Genomic DNA, 13,166 nt, shown 5'->3' with positions numbered 1-13,166 from the left:
ATTCTATGTATGTATATGTCTGGATGAACCTTATTTCCTCTTTAACAGGTGGACCAGGGTGAATGAAACTTTGAATGACCGTCATCATTCATTCAGCGATTAATAGCATTTACATGTTTTTAAAAAGATTATTATAAATTCCGCTTCCCTTCATTTTCATAGATCTAATGTTCAGTATTTCATTACCATGGGCTATTGATGTTAGGCTCTCTGTTTTCATCTCTTTCACGTCACGTGTCATGTTTAGCATGAGTCACCCATCTGTAAGTATGATGCACATGTTAACACTCCACTCGCCGCTAGTACGCTGTAACCCACCCCTTTAAGGAGATCATCCCTTGACCGTGGATGCTATTTTTAGATTGATCTTGAAGTCCTTTTCTGAGCACTTCAAGGATCAAGGATGAATGATCTTAATTAACCCTGAGGGGCAATTTGTTGTACGGTCAGCAGAAACCACAAAAGCATCAAGCCAACAATAAAAACACAATAATTATACCACTAAGAACACTAAATAAGACGTCCAGAATAAAATATCACCATTAAAAACAATTATTTATTTAAAAGAATAATGGCAGCTGACCCAAATGAGACCCGACCTGCAGGCTACCAAGCAGCTTGAACTACTTGGATGAGGGTTGGCTGGGAGTGACTGGGCCTAACCTTACACAAGAGAGGGAGGTCATTCAGGGTCACATCTTCCAGTCCGTTCTTGGTTTTGAGGTTTAGTGACTTGTACCGCCTGACCAACCAGAATCTAAAAAATGAGAATAAAAAAAACTCAGAGGTTCTGCCGACATAACAACCACGAAGCTCGCAATAAAAGTACATTTGTTGGTCAGCTTTTCTTTAGACAGCATCCACCTGAAGCTCAAAAGTGGAAAGGTGTTTACTCTGCTGTACAAACGCCATCTCTTTAGTTTCTGATGCATTCATGTCCAAGAAGGACAGCTTACCCACTCTGTGAAATCCCCCACCGCAGGGTCATCACTACTCGGAAGAGACGCAGTGCCTGTTTTGTCTGCAAACTTAACAAATATGGCCCACCGTGTATTGGATTTCACCTCTTTTGGTAAAGAGCAAGAAAATAAAAAGAGGCAAAAGAACTCTAGTGTGTCAAAATACCAACTCTTGAACTTTAATTTCATTTTTGGAAGTTGAAAGGATCTAAATCTGGCCACGAGGGCACATGATGAACGATGTCAGTGTGCTGTTAGCAGGGGCCGCACGCCATAGCTGGGCTCATTTTTTTGGCCAAATGTTGATCCTCAAATGACTGAGCACAACAGGAGAACTCAGTACTGAGTGCTTGAATGTTGAAAAGGTATTAGGAGCAATAACCTTTCTAACAGGTCACAGTTAGGGCTGGATCAGGTGAACCTTAGTCATGCTGCTTCCCATGATTACACTGAGCACTTCCTGTCTTTTGCAGCACTAGTTTTGTTCTGTTTATTTTTCCACGGTGTCTCTGTGTTCTCTTTTTGTTTTTTCTCATCCCTTTCCCCCTCACCACCCGAGCAGCCTCAGGAGAGACAATATAAAGTGCCTCGAGAAAACCGCTGCTGTGAATTGGCTCTATATCGATAAAATTGAACTGAATTGAAATGAATTGAATTCACTGTGCACAACCCCTTGAAAGTCAATAAACCTGTGTGCATGCTGCTTGCACTCTTGACCTGATGTATCTGAAGCACCAATAGTAATAGCATCCATGCTGCAAGCAGACTTTATGACCACACCTCATGCAGTAGGCCCATTCTTGCAAATCTTATTATATGGCATCTTAGAATTATATTTCATAGCACTCTTTTGCCATTTATTTATGGGTGACATTTATGTGTGAAAAAAGCTTGCAATTATGGCTAATAAATGACAATTTATTTGCACCATCCTGTAAACATTCAGTAATATATATATATATAGTATACAAAAATCCACAGCAGGAATTCCCGTATTGTTGTGTCCACTGAACCAGAACTGAAGAAAAACTGAAACAGTTCTACAAGGGCTGGCTCGGCATACAGTTGCCATGGTAACTTCTATTAATTGACTGTTCCCTTCTTCTGTTCATCCGCAGAGAAACTGTGGGAGAAAGAAGGGAAAAAAGGCGACAGGGAGATAGAGGGGAGGAAAAAAAGACGGAGCAGAGAGAGAGAGATGGTGATGGAGACAAACAGGAAGGGTGATTCAGTAATAAAAAAAAAAAGGGCAGTGAAATCATGTGAGATGAAAGTCTGTGGTTTAGCAACCGCAAAGGTTACGATGTTAAACACGGTGGGTGTGCGAGATCCACTTCACTGTGAAGTCTCCTCCTCTTCTCTCACAGCACTCCAGGTTTATTGATATCAGTAGGCACCGGTTACATCACTCAACTAATAAGTGTTCGAGAGAGCTGTGTATAAATTTTGTGTTTTTGGTTGAAGTTTTGTCAGGAACCACTTTTTATCTATTTTTTTCCCCCACGAAATGACACTCAGACTATGAGATGATGTGTTTGTCGCCTGTGATGGAAATTCATCACTCTAACGTTGTATATTGCTAGAAAAGAATGAGCCTCAACACAAACGTTCCTGTAGAGTGTTTGCATGTTGTTTAACTGTGCAGTAGATGTGTGTAATCTAATGTGTGTGATATAAATGTATTGTTCATGTGGTTATTTGTTTGCTTTGATGACAACTGTCTATAGCCAGTGACCTTTAGATCAGATTTACAGAAAGTTGTAACTGCTACAATATGCTTGCAAGTGAAGGCAGCAGCTGGTGTCTGTCACTCGCCGTTCTTCTTGGGCGATCTGCAGTGCAGCTCTGTGTGGACTCAAGTGTTACTTAACATTTAGCTTTCATGCTTCGCTACAGTTTATTTAGAGGACGATGCATAGATTCTCTGGCTCGGGTTTTGATTGGCAACATGTACATTTCCGAGGGTAAAACATATAATTAGAACCATCAGGCTCAGAGGATTAGACATGCGGAAACAAAAAGAACTGTTGGTGTTCCTTTAAGTGGAACTGGCACTCTGGGGTTTGTATATTAAAGTAGATGACAACCTGCAGTGCACTGCAATCTTATTTTTAAAAAGCTCAATTTATACTTCGTTTGTTCAGCTGTTTTATATTTGTTGTTTAATTTGTGGATAATTGACATACACTAACAGCCGCGCTCTTGTTTCCGTTCCATTTTCCTTTTAACCAATGTTTTAGTGACATTAGTCTCTGGCTGGAATACTGTAAGTGCCGAAAAAGTCATTGCAGAAAAAAAGTCGATCGCTCTAGAGGTGATACAATCATCCATTGAATTAAAAATATTAAATTCTAGGAGTGAACAATTTTTTTAGGACTTAGTTTTTATTTGTCATTGCTAATTTTGGGGTGTTTGGGTCTTTGACACCTCACTGAGAGACATTCAGTGGATCAGAAACTTCTCTGAAATGCTGCGTTTCTCTTTTAGCGCCACGGTCGCAGTTCCAACTACCACAACTGGGGGCGTCCGTTCCCTCCGCAGTCTGGATGGAGTCGCAGGTACACAGTTAAATTCAGTTGCAACCACTGATTCCAGCTGTTGCCTTAATGAACTTCCAGAACCATTAAGCTGTAATTACCTCCTTGGAAACATCAGACCTTTGATGTTATTTTATTTTCCTATTAGCTTCGAGTCTAAATGCTTAGCACATAAAACTTTATAAAACAGTATTGATCGCCTTCTGTTGATACAGTTCTACTGACATTTTACAAGCCGTTCATGAATATGTATGACCTTTTAATTGTACCTTTAATCACTTGTGCTCTGCAGGTCTAGCTCAAACAGCCTAGGTCGAAGGAGCTATGGGTTCAGCGGATTACCTCCAGTGGGAGGCAGCCTCCGCTTGCACAGCACCCGCTCGCCCCACTCCTACACCTTTGCGCCAGAGCAGGAGTCCCTTCTTTCCCACCCAGCCCACTCCCATCATCCTCTGCCCCCTCATCATCCACCTCCGCCCCCATTTTTCCTCTCCAGGCATTTTGCTGCAAGGAGAGATCGGCGGGCTCTTTCCCTCGAACTCCCTGAATTGTTTCGGGCAGGTGGACAGCCGCCAGGCCTTCCTCCCATCCACCCAGACGCTGGCAAAAGGAGTGGGTCTGGAGCGGGGGGCTCCATTACAGGAGGGTCTGTGGCCGGCAGCGGTTTAGGAGTGGATCACCGGGACTGTAATGGCAAGGCACCAGGTCCCCACACTCAGCTTATGGTTGAGGTTTTCCCTCAAGTCAATGCACGCAAGGACAGAACAGACCTTGATGAAGAAACAGACTATGTAAGTGGTTTACTACCAGCTCTCTGAAGCACAGTGGTTCATTTACTGTGATCGATTTTCAATGATAAGCAGCAGGTCCTTGTTATAGCTGTATTGATAAACAGGAATAACCATAGAAACTCCCTTAATTCTTCCTTATCTCATTATTACTAAGAAATCCAGGCATTAGGGAAGACGCATGGTTGTTGGTGAAGGAAAGATCTAGCTAAATAGCAAACTGTAGACTGTAATGATATGAGGTGACTATAGTAACTTTCCAACTTCTGCTCCAGTATTTATAATATTGTCATGTTAGTGGATGGGTCAAGTTCAGAAACCCTAGCAACAGCAGCTCATGGTGCTGAACCCATCATTAGCAGTTTAACCATCTAACTTCAACGTTTGCTGCTTAGTTCACACAAACTTTAAGATAATATGGTGCCACTTTAGTTTGGTAATGCTATAGGTGGTGCAGAAGGTGTCAGGTAGAGATGAGAAACGAAGGAGTCGAGAATGTGTTTGTTGTTGTTGTTTCTGCAGTGAAATAAGAGAGGGCCTTCGGGGCTTTGCTCAGTCATGCTGCTTGTGGTCGATAAATAGAGATTCTTTATATAAATAGAGGTTTTCCCAAAATGCCCTGATTATACTGAAAACCAAAACAAGACATAAATCATCATTATTTTAGGATTTGGTGCAGGAATTTGTGGCAGCAGTGACTTTGCACTTACTGTTACTTTGTCTACAAACACACTGAAGCCATCTTAGAGAATAGTAATTCATGTATTCTACTTTGGTTGATATTAATAATATTAATAATAATAATAATAATATTAATAATAATAATAATAATAATAATAATAATAATAATAATGGATTGCATTTATATAGCACTATTCCTGATAGAATACGGCATATATTCTGACCAGAAAAGTATCAATATTCTAATAATTCAGAGAAATCAATGCTAATTCCTCTTCTGTATTTTCCCTCCTCTCCAATTTAAGAGTTTGTGCTTCCGTATCCAGAAGATGATGGAGGTGTATAAGCCAGACTGGTGTGAAACCAGAGAGGAGTGGTCAGTCTACATGTTCTCCCCTCAGAATAAGTGAGTGCAACACAGATTTAGGTGCAAATTCAAATCTAATGACAGGGTTGTTTGCATGTGCTGCCAAACCAGAGTCGGTCACGCAGATCGAACGCTGTCCTGATGACGTGTTTTTTTTCAGCTTTTTATATTTAAACTGAGAAAAGAAATCTTCCCGAATGAACTTCTTTAAATGACTGTAGAATTCAAAACATTCTGTATGTGGGCTTTGAAATGTACAACAAATGCAACCTTTTAACGAGAGACATACAAAGAGACAAGCATGTCTCTTAATGTGCTAATACTTGTAATTGTTTGCTCTGGCAAAGTGGTTTTACCAAGGCTCTATGGAGACAAAGAGGGTGTGGGGAAAAAGGCTCATCAAGCAAGACCAATGGCCCTGAAAAATAAACGTCTGCGAATGTTTTCAGCTCTAGCTGGATAATGTAGAAGAACAACAAGATGCATAGCCAGAGTGTTGTTTCCACAGAGAAAACTCCTGGTTTCACAAATAGCTTGTTAAAGTGATGTCACTGTGTTATTCTCCTCCTAAAGCATTTTTTTTCTGAAGACAGAGCGTTAGTCTGGGCTGTGTTTTCCGTCAGAATTCAATTCATTGCCGGTAGAAACTTCCCTGAAAGCAACATGAAAGAAAAATCACTCAGTCTTTCACTCGCTCACTCACTCGATTCCCTGCGTGCTGATAGCCACTTAAGGGAAGCCGGGCCCCAGGGCTGTGTTTTGGCATCCTGGCAGGTGCCATCTGTCAAGCAAAGGCTGTGTGTATGTGTGTGAGGATGGCGTCAGACCGTATCGCCGGTAAAGTCTTGTTGCTTGGTTGTACATGTGTTTGGATGACTTTGCATATGTCCGTGTGGGAGCGTGTAAGCGTGTGTATGTGTGTGAGTGCACATGTTTTGTCAAGATCATTTGTGTTCACTCTAACAAGCAATAGAGGCAAACATACTGAAGGAGAAAGAAACCAACATTAAAAGTTGTGTCTCGGGTAGGGTAAGTGCTTACGCCAACACAGCCGCTGGTGATGATCAATATCGGGGGGACAGAGTTGCCAGATTTGAATCAATAGATAAAGAGACAGAGTTGCCAGGTCTTGAGGAAAAGCATTCAGATTAGCACATCGATCTCCTCGCCAAGAGAGCGAGTGCAGCAGTCGGTGTATTCAGTTCCCATCAGAGCCTGCAGATGACGTGAGATTGGGTGCGTGAGGGCTTCACTCTGGACCCGCATGTTTTCTTTACTGGTTCTATAGCTGACACTTTGACAACCCGGCACCCTTCCTGTAACTTTTTTGGAGCAAACACACAAATGTGCAGTGCAAGTCCCCTGAATACTGGTCAGGCTATTTAAACAACTGCTAGTACTCAAGATACTGAAGATATAACAAGGGAAAAGTAAACAAGTGAACTAGTGCTAAATAACTACTATAAAGTCTGGTAACTCCTGGTATTGTCCCCCAGATCATGAGGCCAAACATTTTTTTTTACTTTGTTCTTCATTCTAGTTTCATTCATGCTAATATATCTACATAAAAAATAACCTACACTGGTTAATAAGATCCATAGTAGTTGGAAGGAACTTTGCAGCTTTTTATGAGGGTTAAGATGTTGACCAATGAAAAAAACCCAGGTGATTTCAATGTGATGAAATTGTGTTATGGATGAGTTCTCTTGCTAGATTTGCATCACATGAAATACTGCAAAAAGATAAAATTATGTTTTCTTTCACTCATAAAATAATTTCCTTAATAATTTTATATGTGACATATCTTAACAAAGGAACACAAACTTTGCTTTCCTTTTGTTAGGTTCAGACTGCTCTGCCAATCTGTTATTGCCCATAAACTCTTTGACTACGTGGTGCTGGCCTTCATATTCCTCAATTGCATCACAGTGGCTCTGGAGAGGCCAAAGATTCTTCAAGGTAGCCTGGTAAGAGGAATCGCTTTGAATTCATGGTGGATATTTCAAAATACTACTACTCAACATGTACTAAACGGAGCAAGAAGCATGCTGTGTATGTGTGTGTCTGTAGATTTATATGTACACGTGGTTGTTTCATTTTAATGAAGAGCGATAGATCAACCAAAAATCCAGAAAAAGATACTTTACATAGAAATTCTAAAACGATTTGCATGTCATTGAGTGAAAGAAGTAAACAAAACATGACTTGTGCTTGGTGGAGAGACGTTGTTAGCAAGCACAGCAGTAACACATTTCTTGTAGTTGGTCACCAGATTTGCACGCATCTCAGGATAGCCCACTCCTCTTTACAGAACTCTCTAAATTATTTAGGTTTTTGACCTTAACGTGCTGCTTCTTTGTTGCTGGGGTGGTGTGTTTTAGGTTATGCTGGAAGATCTATCTACAATCTGGCGTTAATGTTGTGGCTGAGAGCAGCCAGTTCTCATCCAGGATTTTATGGCACTTGGACCCTCGGTGCAGTGAAGTCATTTTGTACCCTTATCAGAAAAACAGGCCCAAAGCATAATGATTCCTCCTCCGTGCTTCACCATAGGGATGTGTAACTTTATGTAGTGTGGGGCTTTTTATCATTTTTTGGTGATATTCTGTCTTTCTCCATTGAAATGAAACCGTCATAAAAATGAGAGACTGCTCGCTTACAAAGAGCAAATGAACGTACAAATAAAGCAGGGGAATTGTTACCATCCAGGTAAAAGTACCTTTCACTCCTTCGTTGACAACAAGCAGTTAAATATAGAAAAATCAGTATCAGAATCCCACTTACTTTAAGTTCTTACTGCATTCTGGCCTCAAGCCACTTCCTGTAATTAAGCAACACTGAATTATTGAACAGTGAGCCCTTTGCAAGGAAAGTGATCAAGTGAAATGAAAACTTTCGAATTAAAGCACAGCAACTCTTACTTGTTTGGCATTTCATTTTGATGGAATTTTAACAAAACCCTGACTAATGCGATCAGTGACAAACATTGATTCGCTCGTGTCCTTCTTAAAAGCTTCTCATCATTTCTTAAACGGCTTTTTCTGGCTTTAATCTGCCACCTCTGCTTGTCTCTCTTAATCATTCTCTTCTTTTCTAATAAATCAAACAGTTTCTCCTTGATTTTCTGTGCTCCTTTTGTTACAGGAAAGACTGTTTCTTACCATTTCCAACTACATCTTTACTGCCATCTTTGTTGGGGAGATGACTCTCAAGGTAAAATCCCTTTTGCTCTTTTTTCTTGCTGTTTTATGCCTTCCTTACATATCTCGGTTTCCTTCTTTGACATCCTATCCAGTCTCTCCTCTTTTTTTCAGTCCATCTCTGTTATTCTGCTTGTCTTTCCCTCTTCCTGAAATCTTCTCGTCTCCTTTCTCACCAAAATCATTCGTCTTTCATCTCATTTCCATGCTACTGTCCACCTTGTATTCTTTTTTAAAACATTTGTCTCATCCTGTGGATTCTTTCTTCCACTGTTGTCTTAAAAAATAAATCTTTACCTTCCTTTCCTACTTCTTTCTGCAACCTACGTATTAATCAGTTGCACATGCCCCATTAGCGATGCACATCCAGATAATGAAGTTAGTTAGAAGGCTATCACTCTTAAGCTATCCTTTAGCTGCTCCTGGCCTTCCAATCAACCAGTGCACATACGCATTATCTTTTTAATCCACTGATCTGCTGTCCAGAAGACATGGCATCATCCATTATTGAGGCCCATGTGTCTTCAGGCCTTTTCCGCAATAGTAGAAATCCTGTAGTGATTTATTTATTACCAGGGATAATGAGGGCATGTGCAGCACAATGATGTGGAGATCATCTCATTGCTGTAGCAGCGCAGAGTTCACATGTGCACATTTATGCAGCTGCCCCAGATTGAGCTGCATTCGCTGTTATGTATCGTACATCTTCAAGTTTTTTTCTTTCTTTTTTTAACTTCCATTCCTTCGTTCAAATCTCCGCTCTTCAGTTTCTTTATCTTCTGTGCGACATTCATTTGATTAATTTCAAATTCAGGCCCTTCCTTTGTAATTTAATTAGTGGATCTTTATTTTTGTCTTTCCATGTGCTGCTTATTTGCACTCTCAAATGTGTTATGAGCTTGCTCATTTTCCTTTTCCAAATACTTTAAAATACTAATGAAGACAGCTGCTGTTCTGGCAGCATGTGAAATCTTCACGTTGCACATGTCGCCAGAACAGCCTGGCTGCACCTTGGAACACCATTTTTCCCAAACAGATCTTCCATCTTTTAGTGTTTTGATGATGGAGAGGTGAGTGTTGCCTCTCACGGAAAGCATATGTGTTTAACAGTGTTTACACTACAGAGCACAATGACTGAAAAATAAGAGTTATGTAGACAAGTCTGGTTTTATTTTGCATTTGGATTTTCTCTAATCCATTCAGGGTCAGATAGCTAGCTAGCTAGATAGATAGATAGATATTGTAAGGTAGACCTACAATAATACATACAGAGAAAAAAAAAACGACAATCATATGACCCTCTATGACCAAGCACTTTGACGACACTGGCAAGGAAAAACTTCCTTTTAACAGGAAGAAACCTCCGGCAGAACCAGGCTCAGGGAGGGGCGGGGCCATCTGCTCCGACCGGCTGGGGTGAGAGAAGGAAGACGGGATAAAAGACATGCTGTGGAAGAGAGACAGAGATTAATAACAGATATGATTCATTGCAGAGAGGTCTGTTAACACAGTGGTCCCCAACCTTTTTTGCACCATGGACTGGTTTATTTTCAACAATATTTTCACTAACTGGCCTTTAAGGTGTGGCAGATAAATACAACAAAATAAGTACCTGTACCAAAAAAAAGAAGATTTATTCATAACACATGGGAAAAGACCCAGGGAAACCGAGTTAACGTTAAAAACGATAAAAAATAACTCTAAAAAATGGGGAAAAAACCCGCAAAAACATAAATTTCACACACGAGCCTGAACTCTCCCGGTACCAAAGACTCACGGACCGGGATCGCTGTATTAACACATAGTGAGTGAGAAAGGTGACTGAAGAAGAAATACTCAGTACTCAGGTTTGACTGCTAGAGTTTGTCTTTTGCCCTTTGGATTGTCATAAATCAGAGAACTAGTCTCTGAAGATCACATAACATTATTGTTCAGCTGTATTTGTTGGAAGCAGCACGGTGGCACGGTGGTTAGCACTGTTACTGCACAGCAAGGAGGTCCTGAGTTCAATTCCACCATCAGGCCGGGGTCTTTCTGTGTGGAGGTTGCATATTCTCCCCGTGTTTGCGTGGGTTCGGGTACTCCGGCTTCCTCCCACAGTCCAAAGACATGCAACTTGTGGGGATAGGTTAATTGGATAATCCAAATTGCCACTATGTGCGAGTGAATGTGTGTTGTCCCTGCGACAGACTGGCGACCTGTCCAGGGTATACCCCGCCTCTCGCGGGGATACAGCTATAACAGCTGGGATAGGCTCCAGCGACCCTGAAAAAGGATAAGTGGAAGCGAATGAATGGATGTATTTGTTGGATATGTAAGATTTATTTTAGATGTACTTTGTATTCCTTGATGTATGTGTAGCAGTGTTTATTCTGTCTGAGCACATAGTTTACTTTAAGAAAATGAAAGTGAGAAGAACAACACAAGCACTTTTCCACATTGCCTTGGCGCATGGCCATTCATAATAGCTATGAACTCCAGCGTCACCATATTGAGCAGACCTATGTTTTCTTATCTCAGCAGACAAACCTGCCCTTTACAGACTTATTTATTCAGTTGCATTCCCATAAAGTGTAAACACTGTTTATTGTTTTGTCGCTCTGGTTACACTGTTTGTTCCTGCCAGCATTGGATGGGTGACGTCTGACTGTTTTGGGGAAGGTCTTCACCTCTGTCTTCTTTCCTCTTTTGACAGTTTTTTTCTGTCTTTGCATTTCCGTTAATGCTTACTTAGAGGGGAAAAAAAGATTTCCTGTAGTGCTGTTTGCTTTTTCTTTTTATAATTATTTGAGCAAAACGTCATATTAGACTGTCTTGTCCTTTTCTGTCTCACCCTCCCGTCATCTTTTCTCCGTTTCTCTTTCCCACCCCTCCTGTTGCTGTCTAATCTGTTGTTCCAGTCTGGTCAGTCTGATCTCTCTCAGTGGAGCTCTAATCAAGCAACCACACTAATTACAGTTTCTTTTTCTAAACATGCCCCATCACACACACGACCCGCTCTCATCTCCTCACACTCACACACTTGCGCACAGCCCATACATGAGTAGCAGCAATCAGTGTAAACACTGTTACCTGCACACGGCGAGCCTGACCTTGAACATCAGACTCTGATTAGAAACAGGGGGTACATCTGTTATCTTTCGCCCTCCCAGTTCCTCTCCCTATCTCGCACACACACACGCACACACACACACACACACGCACACACACACACTCACACACACACACACACACACACACACACACACACACACACACACACACACAGAGGACTGTGTTTTCATTACTCCGGGAAGGATTTATGACACTGGCATCGTTTTTTTTTTTAACCTTACCTTTAATATAAATTGTGCTTGCATAACTAATCCCTTATTTAACCCTAAACCCAGTGTAAGAATCAGCTGTAATTCTGTAAACTACTATAGGACTGATTTATTTTTATGTATCCAATTTAAAGTCACTGTGTTTTTGTTTTGTTTTTCTCATTGCAACGATTCATATTCCTTACAATTTCCCCTTTTGATTGATTTTTCTTTTCTTTTTTTTATTTCTTTTTTGCTTCTCCCAGCACATCCAGCTCTGAACTGAACAGCATCAAGCTTTAAGCTGATGCTACACATTAGCAATTTTTTTTCTTTCAGAGCCGCTTCGTAACACTTTCTTAGCAGGTCACTAACAAAGGCTGAAAGAAACTCTGTCAAAACAGGCAGACTTCTTAGCTCTAAGTAGCATTACTCAGCAAGTTTTTCTGAGCTATATCCTGACATAAGACTCTCTATATGTCTCTATCTCGAGTCTAGGCACAATGAATGCCATTTACTAAAGTGCTCTCCAGCATCTTCACAGCATTTACTTGTCAGAACTCCTTCCATTAGGACTCTTAAGTTGTTCTTCTTTTTGGTATTAGCAGACTAATGTTAGCGCCAAACATCCTTCAGTTTGAAAGGTGGACTGAGATATGCACAGCCAGGAAAGATTAAAGGCAATTTCAGGTTCATTTCAACTTGCTATTTTTCCCATTAATGTAGCAATTATTGTGTTCCTGTGGGTCTTTGCACTCTACACCCCCATTAATGAAAATTTAGAGAAACGAGGAGTTGCCCAAAACAGCATGTGAGCGTTCTGTATCAGGGGACCTGAGTACTATTTCCCCCAAAAATGTTATTTTTAATAAATAAATAAATCTTCAGAAAAACTGGAAATAAGTCATTTAACTTGTTAATGTGTGCTGGCACATGACTTCAATTTGAAGGGAGATGGCTCTGGGGAACTCCTCATTGTTTCATGTACACTTGTGGAAAGCCTAAGAGAGTGCGAGAACAGAGCAGGCAGCAGTGTCTCTGTCAAACACTCAGGGAGGAGCTGGTTTGTAGTGTGGGAAGGCTAAAGTGTGAAATAGTGTACTAAAACTATGCTCAGCTTATCATTATGGTTAAAGTATTGTGTTAAAGTATTTTGTGTTTTTACTGTGGCTCAAATCCATGACAGGCTAATACAGCTGTTAGATCCCAGTTACCCCAGTACTGAAACTCCAGACCGGCTCTGTTTAAAGGGTTTCTGATTCTGTGAGTGTCAGCACAGAAAATGTGCACTGGGGGCTTCATGACCTGGGTTTCTGTGTGTGAGCAGCTCCT

At 40.9% G+C, this 13,166-nt stretch overlaps 1 protein-coding gene across 4 annotated transcripts in view; it reads left to right on the top strand.

The window, feature by feature from the left end:
• The window catches only part of LOC102289833 (voltage-dependent T-type calcium channel subunit alpha-1I), a 284,041-nt gene that overhangs the window by 210,679 nt on the left and 60,196 nt on the right, over positions 1–13,166 (top strand). For all 4 annotated transcript variants that reach the window (XM_014338250.2, XM_005936824.2, XM_042226696.1 and 1 more), the window contains exons 17-21: positions 3,447–3,517; positions 3,789–4,287; positions 5,271–5,371; positions 7,176–7,299; positions 8,477–8,545. In XM_014338250.2, the coding sequence (XP_014193736.1) occupies positions 3,447–3,517; positions 3,789–4,287; positions 5,271–5,371; positions 7,176–7,299; positions 8,477–8,545 (864 nt within the window). The remainder of the gene's footprint in view (positions 1–3,446; positions 3,518–3,788; positions 4,288–5,270; positions 5,372–7,175; positions 7,300–8,476; positions 8,546–13,166) is intronic.

The sequence above is a fragment of the Haplochromis burtoni genome, unplaced genomic scaffold (genome assembly GCF_018398535.1).
Source record: "Haplochromis burtoni strain Fernald_Lab_line unplaced genomic scaffold, NCSU_Asbu1 Contig_223, whole genome shotgun sequence".
In the NCBI taxonomy this organism is placed as follows: Eukaryota; Metazoa; Chordata; class Actinopteri; order Cichliformes; family Cichlidae; genus Haplochromis; species Haplochromis burtoni.
The sequence above is the reverse complement of the archived record's forward strand: the minus strand, read 5'-3'. Positions and strand labels throughout refer to the sequence as shown.